We start from the raw sequence: 19,675 nt of genomic DNA, 5'->3' as shown, positions 1-19,675 counted from the left end.
CAAGAGAAGGATTTCCGCCTGAATTGCCTCCCGAGCGTCGAGGCTGGCCGGAAACCGGAAATTGGCCGGCGCTCTGGACAAAGGGGCCTTGCCTTCCTGCCAAGGAAGGCGGAACCCCGATCGAATCACCCCCATGATCCATAGGCTGCTTGTCCGAGACAGCCACACTGGAAGGGCCCGGGAGAGGCCGCCTGCTACCGAAAGGGTAGAGGCTGGGGGGGTGGATCGGGAGGGTCTCATTGGGGGTTGGGCTTGCGCCCAGACCCCCGCTTCCCAAAGGAAGGTTTACGCTGGTAAGGGCGGGAACGTGAACCACCCCTACCTGCCTGAGACGACTTCTGCCCCGAGGACTTGCCTGCAGCTGGTGCAGAACTCCGTGGTTTGTTACCGTGCTGCTTAAGAGCGAGTTCCGTCAGTTGCACCACATGATGGTCACGAGCCTCCTCCGTTTGCTGCCGGAGGGCATCCAAAGAGCGTGATCCCAGCAACGCACCCTCTGAGAAGGGAGAGACTCTCAAAGAGTCTATGGTGGCCTTATCCGTCAGGCGTGAGCCGTTAAGAAAAGCCTCGCGCCTCCAAAACACAACCTGAGAGTAGAGCCGAGCAGCAAGAGTCATCTGACTGTCAGTGACCTTCGCGAGGGCCGCCAAGAGCATGGCAGCATCAGCCTCAATGGCATCGTCACGGAACCTAAAAGGTTCGATGGACGAAGCGATGGCTCTCGTGAGAGACCGGATGAGCGTTTCCGCTAAGGAGGTCAGTTCGAGGGAAGAACGCCCGCTCTCCTCCAGCCCGAGTAGACTCTGTTCCGTACACACGGCAGTCCTATCTCGGCTATAACCGTCCTGCCGTAAGCGAGCCAGTTCCGGAGTCACCGGAAGTGGAGCTGTGGGCAGCGAAAACGAGGAGAGAAGAGAATGTGGCCTGCTAGGCAGCCGCGATCTTCTTGAATTAGCTGGGAGGCCGCCGCCTGCCTGAGCCGAGGCTAACCAAGGCTGAGCAGACGGGGGGGCTTCCCCATGAGCAGCCAAGAGAGGGTAGGGTGTGTTAGCGTCCGCCAACACCTGAGCCATCACAAAAGGGACGGAAGGAGATTCAATGAACCGGAACTTCGCCTTCGTGTCCCCCGCGCCCGCAAAATCTGCCAAAGCAGAAGGAGGGGGTGCGACCACAGTAGAATCGGCGGAGACACCCTCAGGGAAGTACCGTGAGGTTATCTCCGCAGCCAACTCCAGAGTAGGGCCCAGTTTATTGGGAATCCGTAAGGGGGTAACAGATTCAGAGCAATCCTCATCCCCTTCCTGTTCCTCTCCAAAACCTTCCTGATCTCCAAACCGGAAACCCACCCGTCCACGGAAGCGGAAGTGGCTAAAGTCGGTTGAACAATAGACGGAAGCGCCGCAAACTGTCCACCAACAGCACCGCCGACAACCGGAACCGCCGCGGCGGAACCGGAAGTCGGGGCCGGAAGTCGATGCGTAACCAGGGACGGGATAGCAGGGACACTGCCACCGGAACCACTAGCCCGCTGTCCTCCACCGGAAGTGCCTGCCACAGCACAACCGGAAGTCGAGGACGACAACCCGCGGGCAGGCCCGACCGGAAGCCCCGAGGGGCAACCAGAGGAGCCTACCCCCTGCGAACTCGAACCAGGAACGGCGGCAGCCGGACCAAGAGCTACAGGTCGATGACCGCCGACAGAATCTTGTAGGCCAGAGCTGGACAAACAAGACGCTGCTGCCTGCCCCCCAGAGGCCGGGACAGCCGAAACTGATCCCAGGGGGGCAGGCTGGCGCGCTTCGCCGCTCCCTAGCGCACCCGCCACGTGATGGACGGTGTACTGCCGGGGAGGAGCCGTCTGCGAACCCGGCGACGCAAGAGCGTAACCCGGGCCCGCAGGCAAGTGTGAGCCCCCAAAAAGATGGGGACTCCCACAAACGCCGCCCAACGCCGAAGCGCTGGAACCGGGCGGCGCTAAGGCCGCGAACCCCCCTGACAAGGCAGGGGAATCCGCAACCAAACCAGAAAAATCCGGCCCGAGATCAGCCGACGTAATCGTCGCTGACGGCCGCAGCCTAGAAAGAGAGGCCACCCCCCCCACGCCAGGCGGGAGGGGAGCGACAGGTCTTTCCGCAGAATGTAAGGCAACTAGGTCATGCTTCAAAGTAGCAAACATTGCCAAAATTTCTTCCCGAGACACGGACTCGCTAGACCGTGGCGTCTGCGAGCGCGAGAGAGGAGAAGTAGAGCGTTCCTGCGTAGGAAAAACCGGTGACGGTGACGTGGAGTCAAGCGAAACCCGTTCTGTTTTCTTAGTCACCGGGTCAGTAACCAGAATTAAAGACGTAGCCTGTGACGAAGTTACAGAGGCACGCGTCTTTGATTTAGACTTAGACTTGTCCTTATCCTTCTCTTTCCCCGGTGAAGAGAGCAGAGAAACAAGTTTGCCCTTGCTTTTAGAGTTTTTGTCCGCCATTTGCAATATCGAACACGCGCACGTGGAGATGAATTACAACAGCGAAAATACTCAAACAAACGCAACGCGTAGCGAAGAGAAGTGAAACGATCTTACCTAAAGAAAGCAACGCAAAGACCAGGGTCAAATGGCCTTCCACAAAAAGGCCAAGGCAAAAAATATGCCGGAGTACAACAACACGTCTGTGCAGTAGTGTTGAAGTGGGTGGAATGCCGGCCGGTAGCAGGACCGCGCATGTGCGGGTTACCGGTAGGGGAGGTGACTCCCGTCCTTGACTACGGATTGTTTTTCTTTGGGAGTTACTTCCCCCCTTACCAGGGTCGAGTACTACTTCAATATCTTAGCAATGAACTGAAGTTAATGCCATTTATGTGAGTTGAGGTAAGAATATGTGATTGAATCATATTCATCAATAGCAAATGTAAAAGGAAAACTGAATTTAACCTTCGCCAGTGGTCGTGGGTCCGTGTGGACCCAGAAGGGTGTTTAATTGCAAATATCTCTCAAACTATTTGGAATTTGTTAATGAGCTTTTAAGATTGCCTCAGGCACCTAAAAAGCTCTTATGTACGAGAAGTAATAATAATAAAAAAAAGGTCAAATTTAGACTACAAACATCATGGGGCCGTGCGGACCCATGTTTCTCAAAGAAGAAAAAGCTTGCATCTTTGAGAAGCATGGGTCCGCATGGCCCCATGATGTTTTCCGTGTGTAGTCGATAACCCGGACTGGCGAAGGTTAACAAAGAAATTCAACCGACATGCACATAAAATAAAGCATAAATAGTAAAAATATGAATCAGAAATCAAACTTATTCTGAACAAATAACATGTGAAGTGCCAGGACATGAGAAAAACAACAGCTTACCTTCAAGGCCACCGAATGACCTTTGTGCTTTGTGCGAAAAACTTCCCCGTAGACACCCTCTCCAACCTTCACACATTTCTTCAGCACACTGAAAAAAGAACACAGTTCTAATATTAATGTATATATCGTGCCGAATTCACATAATTGCTGAATTAGAGGAATCGGCAACATTTTTTTCCATTTAACGGCAATCAGCAAAACGCTGCCCATAATGCGAAATCGGCAGTGTTTTGCCGAAAACACGCAAAGGCTTCTAAAATTTGCACACGTTGCAAAATCGGCAAAAATGTCGCCGATTCCTCAAATTCGGCACGACATACAGTTACATGTAATGCTTTAAAAAAAAAAAGTAGAATCAAAACAAGATTTTCTACAGAAATATTTTTCACTGAAAGTTACTAATAAAAGAAACAATGAAAACTTGACAGACCTGCCTTAGTTAACACAATGGGCTTAAAGGACACATAACACACTTTAAATATATCTAAAGATCTCCATCTTTAAATAAGAATCTTCATTAAAAAAAATACATAAAATTTACAAGCATAAAAGGAAGAGAGAAAAAAAGATATTGAGTTTTAAAATCATCAATCAATCAATGTGCACAAAACACGTTGACATTGGAATTTAAACAAATCCTGCTTGATGATGCTTTCAGGAATATCAATTGAGATTGGATTGGATTGGATTGGATTGGATAAGATTTACAGTCCAGTGAGGTTACCCTCATGGAAATTCGGGCTGCTTTCTCCCCGGGGAAAGCGAGCTGCCATACATACGGCGCTACCCATATTTTTTTTTTCCTGCATGCGTGTATTCATGTTTCCTGAGACTTAATGCCGTGTGAGATGGAATTTTTTTTACTTTATTCCAAGTCCCACGGGTATTTGATGGACATTTTTATCTATGCCTATACAATTTTGCCAGGAAAGACCCTTTTGTCAATCGTGGGATCTTTAACGTGCACACCCCAATGTAGTGTACACGAAGGGACCTCAGTTTTTCGTCTCATCCGAAAGACTAGCACTTGAACCCACCATCTAGGTTAGGAAAGGGGGGAGAAAATTGCGGCCTGACCCAGGCCTGAACACGCAACCTCTCGCTTCCGAGCGCAAGTGCGTTACCACTCCGCCACCCACTCCCATGAAGTTCACTTCAACATAAAATTAATAGCAAACAAGCTTGGCAGACCTTGCAGGGATGACGGAGGTGAACGGCAGAGGCTCTGTCTGCCCACACTGCTGCAACACACTATCAAGGGGAGATAACTCCTTGGACTTCTTTTTGGATGGGGTCAGAATTTCCTTAAAAAAAAATTAAAAACAAAAAAGTAAAACCAGTAAGGCTTCGTCATCAGACATGTTAACTACAAAAAAGGAGACGACTCTGCTTGGAAAAATCAGACACAGGATTTTGAAATCGCCATTTTTAGTTAAAATTACTAACAGTGAGCAAAGCTGTGGTTTACACTTTTTTTTAAAGTGCTGATTGAGAGAGTGACTTACAATTAAGCCCTACAGTCTTGCTTCCAAACGTACAGAAAGTCAAGTAATTTACGAAAAGTCACGTTAATTTGCTTTGTCACAGATGTTTTCCAATAAAAATGTATATATGTAGACAAATCCAAACTTTCGCTACAATTTACAAAAAGAAATTTGGCACTCATACACCTTTTGCCTCAATTAGTCAATAGTTATTAAAGAAGAAAAAAAACTTTAAACTAAAAGTTTACATTAAACGAATGTATGCAGTCTGAACACATAATTACAGTGATTCACACACACAATTGCTCACATTCACACACACATTCTCAAGCCTCAGTTTTGAGTTTACATCATACACACAGATCTACTTGCAGTCACCTGCAAATGTTAAAAAAAAACACAGACGTGAGGTACACAGAGTGAGACACGGAGAGAGGTGGAAGATTTCCAGGTGTCAAACTCACAGCAAAGGAGCGCGTATGACTTGCACCGAGTGACCTTCTGCTCACACACAATTGCTCACATTCACACACACATTCTCAAGCCTCAGTTTTGAGTTTACATCATACACACAGATCTACTTGCAGTCACCTGCAAATGTTAAAAAAAAACACAGACGTGAGGTACACAGAGTGAGACACGGAGAGAGGTGGAAGATTTCCAGGTGTCAAACTCACAGCAAAGGAGCGCGTATGACTTGCACCGAGTGACCTTCTGCTGCTGAGGTCTAGAATACTGCTGTCTTCATCATCACCATCCTCCTCCTCCTCATCATCATTCTCCTCATTATCATCATCATTATCCTCATCACCAGTCATAGATGTCAGCATGTAACGAACTGGGCTGCCCTGCTTGGGAGACTCCTCAAGAAGAAGTGAAATATTTCCATTATCATCACTATCACCTCCCGTGGGAGACCCATCATCATCACCGTTCTCCTCATTATCATCATCGTTATCCTCATCACCAGTTATAGATGTCAGCATGTAACGAACTGGGCTGCCCTGCTTGGGAGACTCCTCAAGAAGAAGAGAAATATTTCCATTATCATCACTATCACCTCCCGTGGGTGACCCTTCTGGTTCTAACGTTGAACATGACTGGTTGACTTCTGTGTCTGATGAGTCTTGATCACCACCAGTTTCACACGAGTTGTAACTCTCTCCCCCCTCCTCATCTACCTCCTCATCATCCTCTGCATCCTCCCACTCATCTTCTTCCTCCTCCTCCTCTCCACCCTCAACAATGGCACTGAGATCCTCTGAATCTGTAGCCCTGCTGTCTGACTCACAATCATTATCCGAGTCTGAGATTATAATTACAGAATGGCTTGCTTTTTCCACAGAACCGACGTTCCCTCCAGCGCTATGTGACAGTGTTGTCTTCTTCTCACTTCTCAGTTCTGTGTGCCCCGGAGAGTCAAACAGGCTGCATGAACCGTCAAATTCCTCCTGCTGAGACACATCGGTAGAGCCTGCAGAGCTTCTAAGCAAGCTCTCTTTCAGTTTCTGCACTCTGTTTTTACATTCTAACGCGACGTGATCGTGCTCTGGACTGTCTTGCCTGTAAGGTATAGGGCTGAGCTCGGAGGACTGTTCCGACTCTGTGTTTTGTTCTTTATGCTCATACCTTTTTCTCAGCCTACGGCCAACTCTCATGGAAGCAAAGCTTTCCTCCAACCTCTGTAAGTTTCTGTGCTCACTGTCGCCCTCTTCATCTTTACTGTCGCTGTCACATAACCAAGGGGAGGGGTCAGAAAACACAGAGGCGTTACTCTCATGACACACTGCGAGACAAGAGGGGGTAGCCACGCTGAAGCCAGGAGACTCGCTCTGCGTTGCGTTGACACTCTCATTGGAAGGAGCAATGTAGGAAACGTCTACTGTGTGAAGGTCAGCGCTGGGCTTGACTCTGGTGACCTCATGACACGGTGTGCTTGTCCCCACCCCTGCCCCCCTCTCTCCCCCATTCTTCTTCCCCCCTCTGCCTGTGGCGAGTGGAGAATCTGAAATGACCAGACTGTAATCGTCAAATTCACTGAAATTGATTGAGCTGTGATTCTTGGGGGCTGGAACTGGTTTGGTTTTCTGTGGATTCTTTCTGGGCTGACGCTTGGGTTTCTCCTTCTTGGCACCATCGTTGCTGATGTCGTGCAGCACTCGGCGTGTTGCTTGTTTGGCCGCTGGGGTGGAACAGTCGCTGCTAGAGCATGTGTCCTGCAAAAACAGGAATCCAAATCTTAAAAACATGCACTGGATTTGATACTTATCTAGAAACTACTATGGCAATACAGAAAAGCACTCAGTGGTATCCTTTTGACTTTATTCTCATATTTACACTTATAGACACTTCCATGAACATTGTTTGCTATTGCTAAGGATAAGATATCCCATAGTTCTGTGAGGTTAGCCTCATAGAAATTCAGGTTGCTTTCTTCATGGGGGAAGTGAGCTGCCATTCATACGACGCTACACTTATACTGCATAACTTTTGTTTGAATGATGTTTGTCCCCAATCTTTTGTCATTTACCCTGAGATTTCTAGTATTCTACACAGACCTTGAGTAAAACTACTTCTGCTGGATTTCAGACTTTACTTATGACATTCATATCTCACCTTATCAGATGAGAAGAGTCTTCCAGTCGCATGACGTGGTTGTCGCTTTCGCTTGTTAGTCTTGGTGTCCGCTTTCTCCTCTCCACCAGCTTTCAGTGACCGCCTGAAAGAGAAACGTAAATCCAGGTAAGGTATTTAATAACATTAACAATAATAAAGATTCAAGTGCTGGGTTTCTCCAGTATTCTTTGCAAACGTAATTAACTGATTTAACTTTAAGTGGGCATTGCTTGTAGTTGTAGGTTCTAAAAGCTTGAGTTTATTAGCCCAAGTAATTACCTAGCTAGAATGAAACACAGGTTATTTGGTTATGCAGGCCTAAAAGTGGCGAGTATTTTACTCGCCATGGCGAGTAGAAACATGTAACTGGCAAGTAAAAATGTTCATCTACTCGCCAAATGCGAGTAAAGTTGCTGAAACAAATTGTTGGTTTGGCTAGTGAAGTTTGCTCTCTGGCTAGTAAATTTCCAGAATCACTAGCCAAAGGCGAGTACACCATTTGTTGAACTTTCAGGGCTGTTATGGTATATCTACTTGGCCTTATGGAATTCCCTCAAGGCAATTCAGGTTGCTATCCCTGGGGAAAGCATACAGCAACAAAATCACACAACCCAATTTTTTCCCTGCATGCATGCATGTATTTGTGTTTTCCAAGCCCTGAGACTTTCACTTTCACTGTCAGCTTGGAATCTTTATGTTTATCGCACGCATGTGGAAGTTCGAACACCTGGAAGAAGCTGCATAAATTTAACTCTTCGAAATAAGTTCCTCGCAGAGACCCTGGTTTGAACCCACGCTGATAGCAACAAAACTTGTAGCTGTACTAAGGCCAGTGGGCTACTGACTGAGCTACGTCCAAGCCCTTTGGTTAGTTACCAAATTTCAAAGTAAAACCACAACATGCCCCTGACAATAACATATTAACTCAGCCGTGAAGGAGTTTAGTATCATATCTATTATCTTTAATAAGTTTAAAACAACAGGTTGTTCATTAAATTGATGGGTAGACTGTGAATACTCCAGCACCAACTGCTTGAATTACACTTCTTATCTTTATTCATAATCACTATCGCTTACTATAACTGGGATTTCGTTAGGCGTCGGACATCGGACATAGACCGATTAAGAGGCTCAAATGTCCGATTCACATAGCCGCATGGCGGTCAGATGTCCTATCGTTTTGAACTGAGCGCTGGCATTGTCCAATAATAACTCAATTCCTTCGGACAGCGCGATATTCGTTTATGTTCCTTTCAAGATACACATTTTCAAAAAGCAACCAAGCACTCTCGCGTACAGGTGCAAGTTGTGCAGTGCGGATCTTGCGTTTGGGTGACACCCGTCTGCAGCACATTAAAGTTGGGAGTATGGGAGACGACTCCAACTGACTAAGTCTTGCGTCGGCTTTTGCTTTCAGTTCAAGATATTTTGACAAAGCGCACTGAGTTATGCCACCGAAAAATAAAAATAAAGCCTGCCAAAGTTCAACAAAAGCTGAACACGTTTGCCATTCAACGGCATCCTGTGCTACATTAGGGTCAAACACATGGGGGGAACACGGCGAGCGTCATTCTTGAAAATGAAAAAATTCTGACGTTCTAACTTCTATTGAAATTTCTGAAAGCGGTCAAATGTCCTATTGATGCTGAAGAGCTAGGACATTTGTCCTATAGTTATGAATGTGTAGCAACATCCCTGCAATAATACGGGGGAAATCCCCTTTTAAGATCTCATTTTTCCCAGATTTTTTGTTCATAACCTCTGTAAATGTACCCCCATTTTAAGACTCTCTCCTTATTAAGACCTGATTTTCTCAGAACTTTGAAGGTCTTCAAAGGGGGGTTCCACTGTACTATTAATTGCTTACAATGCCTTATTTTTGGCCCTGCGTCCATGTGAAGAAACATCCACACTGTCAATAGAATCACTGGGTCCTATCCCCGACTCTGAACTGCTGGTGCTGAACACATGCTGCCGGCTTTCCCCACTGGACTCGAAAATGTTCGCCGTCTCAAAGGACACGACACACCGTTGCCGATGATGGCCGTATGTCCGGAGGACCCGTTCTTTACCCATCAGGCCTGTTTGATCCGCACACCTCTCTACGCTGAAAATCAAAGAATGCACTGTATAAAATCTGACAAGCCTTTATTAAAGAACAGTCTGGTCTACTGTATTTTATTTTAAATTAAAGTAACCATTTTCTGGAACTTCAAAAGCTATTAAACCACTGCATCCTGTCAACCCTGACAGTGACACACCAGAAATATGTGTCATTTTCTTTACTGATTCTGGGAATGGGATACTGTCTGCACATGTATAGAAAGGAGGACAGATGAGATAATATGTTGATCTCCATCATGATCATTACTTGTTAGGAAAAGAATCAGACTTTGAGTACATAAAGCTACAATACATGGTCATGGACACACAAAAACACAGGCTTTTACACACATTATATATTTGTACCTTGCACATATTGACAAATAATAGAATATGAAATGACGTAACACTAGCAATAACCCACCGGTACGGTGTACATAGGAAAATTGCATTTAAAGGCACTGATGCCCAATGACATCGGGTTCTACACCTAGAGTTGAGGTCTAAATTCTCTCATCGCGGCTGCTATAAATGACAATGTAAGCCGTTGTCTGAGCAAGCCTGCAAAAGACATGCCGAATAAATGTACATATAAATACTAAATTAGTTCCACTCATTGGAATTTCATGATCGTGCAGTTCGTATTTAACAATAATTTTTTTATTTTTTTACTGTAGTACATCATTACATGTTATAGGTGTTGTTTACTAGTTTACTTTAGTCACCGTGTTTTGTTCTTTATCCCTTCCCTCAAGTATGTATTATGAGTCTACAGTTCTACGCGTATACATCTAGCACTGAGCCGAGAAGTGTACATTTGAGTCTTTATCCCCGAGTACGCTAGTACTAGGGTCCAGCAGACTTTAATTGTCTGTCTGTGTGTCTGTGTGTGTGTCTCGACTTAACAGCTTATTGCTGGGAAACTACTGGGCGCAGTTCGTTCAAAAGTTGATACACTAACTTGATAATAGGTCCGATTGATCGTATTAAAACTTCATAATGTTACCTGGGACCTAAATGCGAAATAAACCACAAACAAGAAGAGCAAACGCTCGATCGAGTCACTTTCGCAGTTCTGAATATTATATGAGGCATCAGATGGACAGGAAGAAATTGCTATTCACAACACAATGAGTCACGTTCACATAAAATTTGAGCCCGGTCACTTTTATAGTTTCCGAGAAAAGCCCAACGTTAAGTTGTGTGTTGCCGAACAGAAAAGGCTAGTTATCTCCCTTGTTTTTCTGATAACGTTCGTAAAAGGCTACAGATGTAAATACTTTGATGTAAAGAATAATCCTACAAAGTTTCAATCACATCCGATGAACTTTGTCAAAGATATAAAATGTCTAATTTTTCCTTTGACGCTGACCTGTGACCTTGAAAAAGGTCAAAGGTCAACGAAACCATCGTTAAAGTGTAGAGGTCATTGGAGGTCACGACTAAACAAAATATGAGCCCGATCGCTTTGATAGTTTCCGAGAAAAGTCCAACGTTAAGGTGGTGTCTACGGACGGCCGGCCGGACGGCCGGCCGGACGGCCGGCCGGACAGACTAACACTGACCGATTACATAGAGTCACTTTTTCTCAAGTGACTCAAAAAACGACTTGGCGGTGGGAGGAATTCGCGGTGCAACAGCCAGCCAGGCAGTCTGATAGAACGGTGCAAGGTCTCGGCAAACCAAGACTATGCCATACTCGTAGCAAAGCCGCCGAATGGTACCGTAAACCAAGAATAGTGACGTAAGAAAATAGAATGTCGTCTTTTGATTTGGAACGTGACGTGTTTTAGAATGGAGATGTGGTAGTGTGTGTGTGGTAGTGGTAGTGGTAGTGTGTGTGTGTGTGTGTGTGTGTGTGTGTGTGAGAGAGAGAGAGAGAGAGGAGAGAGAGAAGGAGAGAGGGAGAGAGTGTGTGTGTGTGTGTGTGTGTGTGTGTGTGTGTGTGTGTGTGTGTGTGTGTGTGTGTGTGTGAGAATGTCTGAAGAGTACTCGGGTCCAGCGCGAGCGTTTTTAATTATAAATTGGCATTGGAGATTGGAAGAACACACTGACAGTCACAGTGACACTGTGACTGTGAGTATCTTCAGAATGTGCACATTCAAAATCCGAAACAGATTAAGTATATTTTGATCCTATTTCTGTACGATAAGTCACCCCTTTACAAATACACTTCAATGTAACCCAGCTAATTTGCCTGCAAATTAGAAATACATTAAATCATGGTGCAATTTCTTACTTCTGTTTTATGTCCTCCTATTCTTCAAAAATGGCGCTGGTTCAAAACACTGTTTGATAACGCAGTCTTTTATTGGATATAAGGGCTTCCGGTATACTACCTAAAGCCTCATTGGTCAAACAAATCACTTCCTGTAGCTTGACCTCGTTGTCTGCTACAGGATAAAAATAAGTTGTGCAGAGAAACTTGTGGCCAGTGCGCAGCTTGTGTAATGATGTTTTGGAAATAATTTTGCATAAGGCGTGTTTCTTGACAACTGAAAGGATCGTCTTTGGATTGTTCTGCTCTCTGCACGGATAAAAGTCTTTGTTTTAAAAAGAGCATTCTTGCTAATTCGTGTGAGTAGTGTCTGGAAGAAACCAAATAGTGAAATACGGCACTCAGAATGAAAGTTTTGCACAACACTCAACAGCAGCAAGGTCGCATCATGATTATGGCGATCGAGCATGTCGCGATCGTGTTGTTCACTAGTACTTTATAACAACTGTCGACGAAACAGGCATCAAACTAAGCCAGTTTTCATTCTTTGGTCACCAGCATAAATATGCAAAATTGAAAGTATACATTTGAAAATGGATGCTATAGCAGAGGTAGGCCTATATGTGGCCAGCTTATTTCATTAATGTTTTCAGACTCATGTCTTATCTTCTGCTGACCTATACTCGGAGGGGGGTAATCTTGAACTTTAGCGTGTTAAATTCATAGCTCATAATTCAGAGGCATTTAAGTCTCCAAATTTGTAGAACCTGCACTTGTAATCATAACAAGTCATTTTAGATCCCTTTGAAGTTACGGAATGAACTCTGATGAACTGTACGAATGCATTTCATTTACATGGGTCAAAGAAGGAATTATCCGTGTGAGCGAACAAGGGAGACAACTCTTTCGTGTAAATGATGTCCCATGGTTGACAACGTACGCCATTTTCGGTGCATTTTCGTCGATTGAACAACCAAATTAATTAATTATGCTTAAGTTTGGAGTTCAATCCGTCAATTAATTTCACGACAAATGTTCTTTGGCTTGCTTACATGGACTTGTATCAAAAATAAGTCAAGAATGTCACTGGATTCTGAGCTATGAATTTAACACGTTAAAGTTCAAGATTACCCGGAGGGGATATTATATTAATAACACAGGTTTTGGTAGCATAGAATTTTAGTAGTTACTTTGTACTCAAGTGGCCTAGGAGTTTACGTCCTTGTTGGCAATGCTCAGATTTCACATACAGGCACACGAAGGGAGGTATAGGTACACATTGCAATGCACACAAAGACACTCACATTCTGACATTAAGATAACTGGACTTAGTCTGCAAACATGGAGTTCTTAGACGGACCACTCATAAAATAGTCACACAAACACACACATTCACATTGTCTTAATTTGTGCACAATTGGTATTTGAGACGCTTTCTTGATCCAAAATGTATTGCTGTTTTCTAATAACTTTTGCAGTAAAACATGGCAGCAACAGTATGTCTGGTGCAAGGCGCGAGTCGTGGCATAGGCCTTGGCTTCTGTCGAGCTTTGCTGGCAAAGTCCTCGAACACTTCTGTCATTGCCACCTGCCGCAACCCAACTGCTGCGTCGGAACTGCAGTCCTTGCAGCAGCAGCACCCACAACAGCTCTCTGTGCTGCAGCTGGATGTGACAGACTCGAGACAGATAGAAGAAGCATCCAAGGTTGTGGGAGATAAATATGGTCATGTGGATTTGATGATCAACTCTGCCGGCATGCTGCATCCCACTGGTCGGGGTGAAACTGGTCTCAAGGATGTCAGTGCAGAGGTGAGACCAAGACTCCGCAAAATACCTTTTATATAAATATGTTTGTTTTGTGTGTGTTTGAGTACGGCTGGTTTTTTTAAAAAACAAATCTCACCTCTTCCTCTGTATTTCAGTTTTGAGATGTACCTCAGAACAGATACATTAGCAATGGAACAGTGACTTTTTGTAACAAATCCTAGTCAGAGATTCTTTGGGGAGATCATCATAGGCAGGGGATCAAGCATTATTGAGTGGTGGTCGCCAGGGCAGCTTCGATTGCAATGAAAAAAGTCAACTTGTTCTACTTTCAATTTCATGTCTTTGCCTCAGTGAATCAAGATGTTTACAGAATGCTATGTGTCAGCACAGTTTTAGTACAGTGAAACCCCTCTTTTTAAGACCCCCCTGAGTAAGACTCCCTTTTTTTGTAAGACCTGATTTTCTCAGATTTTTGGAGAGAAATCTTAAAAGGGGTAGGGGGTTCCACTGAAACTGTCTTGACTTTACTACAAACCAGCGCTTGGCATTTTGCTCAACCGTTTCAGGGCCTGGACATAACACTGCGTACGAACGCTGTGGGGCCGCTCGTTATGGCCAAGCACTTTGCTCCGTTGCTGCAGAAGGGAGAGGGAGTGATCGGCGTCCAGTCCTCGGACTACAAGAGTTTCCACGCCTCCGTCCTCGTCAACATGTCCGCCAAAGTCGGCTCCATCACAGACAATGGTAGTTAACAAACGGAACATGGATCATGAAAAAAGAAGAAACTGAAAATGGATGATGAAAGAGATGGGAAAAAGGGCACAATGGTACAATTCAAACAGAAAATTTATCATGAAAGCTGAAGAAAGAAGAAACAGAAAATGAATGATGTCAGGGATGGGAAAAAGTCCCAATGGTACAGTTCAAACAGAAAATTGATCATGAAAGCTGAAGAAAAAAGAAACAGAAAATGGATGATGTCAGGGATGGGAAAGAGGCCCCAATGGTACAGTTCAAACAGAAAATGGATCATGAAAGCAGAAGAAAGAAGAAACAGAAAATGAATGATATAAGGGATGGGAGCCAATGGTACAGTTTAAATAGAAAATGGATCATGAACGCAAAAGAAAGAAGAAACAGAAAGTGGATGATGTAGGGGATGGGAAAGGGCCCATTGAATGGTACAATTAACAAGAAAATGGATCATGAAAGCAAAAGAAAAAACAGAAAATGGATGATGTAATTGATGTGAAAGAGGGCCCAATGGCACAGTTCAAACAGACCATGGATCATGAACACAGAAGAAAGAAGAAGAAGAAATTTGATGATGTAAGGGATGGGAAAGAGGGCCCAATGGTACAGTTAACAAAAAGAAAATGGATCATGAACGCAAAAGAAAGAGAAAACATAACATGGATGATGTAAGGGATTGGAAAAGAGGGCCCAATGGTACAGTTCAAACACAAAATGGATCATGAATGCAAAAGAAAGAAGAAACAGAAAATGGATATCGTAAGGGATAGCAGGCATGGGAATTGTCATTTCCGCCGAATTTTTTTTTTGTTCCGCCGAAAATGCAAAAGTATCCGCCGAAAAAATAAAGGGGGGAGGCACACAAAAAAAGCACCGGTTACTTTGGCCTTTGCACAAAAGCCCGCGAAAACTTTCCGTACTTTGTTCACGCACTGCTACCGCCCGCCTCAGTTATTGAACTTTTATGTTTGAAAGTAAACCAGATTGCACAGATTGTGTTACAAGTAACATTTTCCTGTTTGTCTCAACAGATCAATTTTTTTACAAATGTAAACCATATATAATACATGTATATATTTTTTTTCTTCAAAAAAGCAAAAATTGGTACATTTTTGTACTAAAAACTCTAATTCTAAAAACAGAATTTAATGGCAAACTTGGAGCTCAGATGACACCAGATTGCACCATCTGGGTTCTTTGGAGAAAATTTTTTTCCGGGGGGGCATGCCCCCGGACCCCCCTAGTAAGGCTAGGCGCTTTGCGCCGTCGACTTGACGCTTCGCGTCTTCAGTTATAAATTTTCCGCCTTTTTTACAATTTTCAATTCCCATGCCTGGATAGGAAAGAGAGCCCAATGATATTTGTACAATTAACAAACAGAAAATGGATCGCAAACGAAAGAGAAAAGAAATGTGGGAAAGAGGGCCCAATGATTAAGGTAACAAACAGAAAGTGGATCATGAACGCTAAAGTAGGAAGAAAGAGAAAATGGATGATGTAGGGGATGGGTAAGAGGGCCCAATGGTACAGTTAACAAAAAGAAAATGGATCATGAACGCAAAAGAAAGAAGAAAGAGAAAATGGATGGTGTAAGGGATTGAAAAGAGGGCCCAATGGTACAGTTCAAACACAATATGGATCATGAACGCAAAAGAAAGAAGAAAGAGAAAATGAATGATGTAAGGGATTGAAAAGAGGGCCCAATGGTACAGTTCAAACACAATATGGATCATGAACGCAAAAGAAAGAAGAAAGAGAAAATGAATGATGTAAGGGATTGAAAAGAGGGCCCAATGGTACAGTTCAAACACAATATGGATCATGAACGCAAAAGAAAGAAGAAAGAGAAAATGAATGATGTAAGGGATTGAAAAGAGGGCCCAATGGTACAGTTCAAACACAATATGGATCATGAACGCAAAAGAAAGAAGAAAGAGAAAATGGATGGTGTAAGGGATTGAAAAGAGGGCCCAATGGTACAGTTCAAACACAAAGGGGATTATGAATGCAATAAAAAAAAAAAACCATAAATGGATGATGTAAGGGATGGAAAAAGAGAGCCAATGGGGTTGTTTTTAGAAAAAATTTGGCCAGGAAAAAGATCTGTTTTACAAAAACAACATGTCGGGGGGTTTATGACCTGTGCATGAGTTGCGTCCCTTGAAAACAATGAGGAAAAATTGCCACCGATGAACTGTGTCCAGCAAACATAAGTGTCATGGAAAAAAAATGAGCTTCCATACATGTGCGGTTTGTGTAATGTCGGCATGATCTAACACCCCTTTCTTAATAAAATATACACATCAGAGCTTGGTGGCAATATGTGCTTCATTGTTTTCAGGGGCACAATTACTCAATCTCTCGCAGCCCAAGCAAACCCTGACAAAGTTATTTCTGGACATTATCTGTTGCTTTTGTGTACCACAACAAGCACAAACAAACAGCCTTACGCATAGCATGAATGTTAGCAGTGACACTTCAATGTTTTCTGAGCTGAAAGTTCGAAGTTATTGTTTTTATCAGTATTTTCGTAAAAGGTAAGTAAAGAGTACCAACATGTAGTTTTGATAACAAGGTAAAAATAAGAATCTATGACTACAAGATATGGATTTTCTTCCTCAGAGGTGGTTATGCTAATGTCCGTGATATTGCCTTTTTGGTTTTCATTATCATTTGCATTTTGTTGTGTGTCTGGTGGGACTAGTCCTGTGATAGCTTTCACTAACAAGAAGAGCAAACGCTCGATCGAGTCACTTTCGCAGTTCTGAATATTATATTTATGAGGCATCAGATGGACAGGAAGAAATTGCTATTCACAACACAATGAGTCACGTTCACATAAAATTTGAGCCCGGTCACTTTTATAGTTTCCGAGAAAAGCCCAACGTTAAGTTGTGTGTTGCCGAACAGAAAAGGCTAGTTATCTCCCTTGTTTTTCTGATAACGTTCGTAAAAGGCTACAGATGTAAATACTTTGATGTAAAGAATAATCCTACAAAGTTTCAATCACATCCGATGAACTTTGTCAAAGATATAAAATGTCTAATTTTTCCTTTGACGCTGACCTGTGACCTTGAAAAAGGTCAAAGGTCAACGAAACCATCGTTAAAGTGTAGAGGTCATTGGAGGTCACGACTAAACAAAATATGAGCCCGATCGCTTTGATAGTTTCCGAGAAAAGTCCAACGTTAAGGTGGTGTCTACGGACGGACGGCCGGACAGACTAACACTGACCGATTACATAGTCACTTTTTCTCAAGTGACTCAAAAACTAGGAGATAGAGAGGGAGGGGGATGATGAAAATGGAGAGGGAGAGGAAGAAAGAGGGTGGGGATGAAAGAGAAAGAAGAAGGACTACAAACAATTTGCATTAGCAAAATAAAGTTATTGCTCTGTTTTTGTTTTTTAACACTGTGCAGTGTCACTGAAAACTCCAATCCTGAGTGATAAGTGTATATACACTATGTAAAGGAGCTCAGACAGTTACTGCGGCCTGATTTCAGGTCTTGGGGGCTGGTACAGCTATCGTCTCTCCAAAGCCGCTCTCAACATGGCCACCAAGAACCTCAGCTTGGAACTGGGAAGAGGTCGTCGCAAAGTCATCTGCATATCCATGCACCCCGGCACCGTAGACACTGCCCTGTCCCGTCCCTATCACAAGAACGTACCAAACTTGTTCACCGTGGAAGACTCAGTGAATCAGATGATGGAAGTTATTAACAGTCTCACCGTGGACGATTCTGGAAAATTTCTTACTTATGACAGAAGTGAGCTGCCATTTTGAGTGTGTCTAAGAATGGAATGAGATCATGTAAATCATCCAAAAATCCTTGTTGTAAGTTGTACTGCATCCACAGTTTAAAGCTGAAGAGTTATGTTAAGTGCTACTCAACTAGCATTTAAAAGAAGAAAGCCAGACCATACAAGCTGAGTCCATTTTTGACAGACATGTATTGTGTCCCTTGATATGCCTGTGTGTGAGTGTGTCCCACCTTATAAAAGGCCTGTGCCGGCAGGCAAGAGTCGAGGTTCAAGACTTTAGTCTGGGATAAAATGTACCCTCACTGAAGTTTATCCTTGACTGAATTCCCTAAACTGGACTCCTACGCTGAGGTGCACGAACCAAAAGTGGGTGCCACCCAAATGGGAGATAACAAACCGCGGAGTCTGATTCGTTGTAATCACAACAAATCTCAATTTCAACTCCGTGGCTGGCTCCCACCCGGTTGGTAACTTTCTCGTGCACCTCAGCCCTGCATACCGGCCCGGAGTAGTTTAGCAAGTGCTCTGAGTCTAACTCCAGTCACCATGACTTTCTTTTGTCACAAGTGAAAGGTTCAAGGTGTGCCTGCAGTCAGACTGAGTTTGCTTTAATTACAGCTTGGCATGTTTTAATGATTGGAAATGGGAGACTTGGGTATGACGGGTAGGAGACGCTTACACACATCAAGGAACACTATTCAAAGATTGACTCGGATTGTACAGTGTTCTGTTCGTCTTTCGAACACCAAGTAGATTAATAATTCATGTTTCCTTAGCACTTTGATGGTCCCACTCGGCACTCCTAAATAAAATTACTGGGGGAGGTGAAACCTTTTTTTTCTTTCTAAAACTCGGTTGAGGCCGAGTTGAACTTTGCAGTTGACAGGGTTTAAACCCGAGAGGGAACGTTGAAAGCTCATGCGAGTTTCAGACGAGATTTTCTTTGTTTTCGAGATTTTTTTCTTTTGAATTGAAAAGCTTTTGCGTTTTATACTTTTTTGTAAAGTTAATTTTGGTCTAATATCTGGGTTGTTTGGAATTGTGCAGTATTGTTACAATCATGCATGTGAGATTAAATTGGTATTTACTTTACTTTATTTGGTGTTTAACGTCGTTTTCAACCATTCAAGGTTATATCGTGACGGGAAAAGGGGGGAGATGGGATACAGCCACTTGTCAATTGTTTCTTGTTCACAAAAGCACTAATCAAAAATTTGCTCCAGGGGCTTGCAACGTAGTACAATATATTACACTAGAGGAATACCCGGCTTCGCCGGGGTGAATCGCGAGACAGAGACAGACAGCGTGGCGGTTCACCACAATCACCTTTGAAGGCGAAGTCCTGTCAAACGGGATTGAGAATTTTAGAGCTTATTTCTTAGCCCTATATTATCTGCTGTGGCTTCTCAAATGCCAGAACATACAGACAGACAAAAGCCGCTAGACCACATCACAAACAGAACTCTACAATACACAGGTTTTTACCCACACACACACACACACAAACACACAGAGAAGCCGTATATATATATGCATATCTGTATCTATAAATATATAGAGATAGGTGAGAGTGTATTTTTCGCGTGGCTATAAATTGATTCGACCTTTTCACTTTGACAGTAAGAA

General features: G+C 43.7%; 2 protein-coding genes across 2 annotated transcripts in view; one reads left to right on the top strand and one right to left on the bottom strand.

The window, feature by feature from the left end:
- Positions 1-11,822, bottom strand: part of LOC138981333 (dentin sialophosphoprotein-like) — a 19,287-nt gene extending 7,465 nt beyond the window's left edge. Inside the window, exons 1-6 of the mRNA XM_070354219.1 lie at positions 11,786-11,822; positions 9,311-9,550; positions 7,444-7,546; positions 5,505-7,043; positions 4,535-4,647; positions 3,344-3,431 (exon numbers count right to left, since the gene is read on the bottom strand). Coding sequence (XP_070210320.1) covers positions 3,344-3,431; positions 4,535-4,647; positions 5,505-7,043; positions 7,444-7,546; positions 9,311-9,519 — 2,052 coding nt within the window. The 5' untranslated portion in view covers positions 9,520-9,550; positions 11,786-11,822. The remainder of the gene's footprint in view (positions 1-3,343; positions 3,432-4,534; positions 4,648-5,504; positions 7,044-7,443; positions 7,547-9,310; positions 9,551-11,785) is intronic.
- Positions 11,823-11,955: 133 nt separating this feature from the next.
- Positions 11,956-19,141, top strand: LOC138982002 (C-signal-like). The gene is made up of 4 exons (XM_070355203.1): positions 11,956-12,123; positions 13,243-13,575; positions 14,100-14,277; positions 17,791-19,141. The coding sequence occupies exons 2-4, from the start codon at positions 13,249-13,251 to the stop codon at positions 18,069-18,071; spliced, it is 786 nt and encodes a 261-aa protein (XP_070211304.1). The 5' UTR covers positions 11,956-12,123; positions 13,243-13,248; the 3' UTR covers positions 18,072-19,141.
- The last annotated feature ends 534 nt before the right edge of the window (positions 19,142-19,675 follow it).

This window comes from Littorina saxatilis, linkage group LG12 (assembly GCF_037325665.1).
Source record: "Littorina saxatilis isolate snail1 linkage group LG12, US_GU_Lsax_2.0, whole genome shotgun sequence".
Taxonomy (NCBI): Eukaryota; Metazoa; Mollusca; class Gastropoda; order Littorinimorpha; family Littorinidae; genus Littorina; species Littorina saxatilis.
This window is presented reverse-complemented; position numbering and strand designations above follow the sequence as displayed.

Coding starts and splice junctions, on each gene's coding strand:
- LOC138982002 (XM_070355203.1), top strand. CDS start 13,249: ATGGCAGCAACAGTATGTCTGGTGCAAGGCGCGAGTCGTGGCATAGGC. Junction 13,576..14,099: donor TCAAGGATGTCAGTGCAGAG/GTGAGACCAAGA, acceptor CAACCGTTTCAG/GGCCTGGACATAACACTGCG. Junction 14,278..17,790: donor CGGCTCCATCACAGACAATG/GTAGTTAACAAA, acceptor GCCTGATTTCAG/GTCTTGGGGGCTGGTACAGC.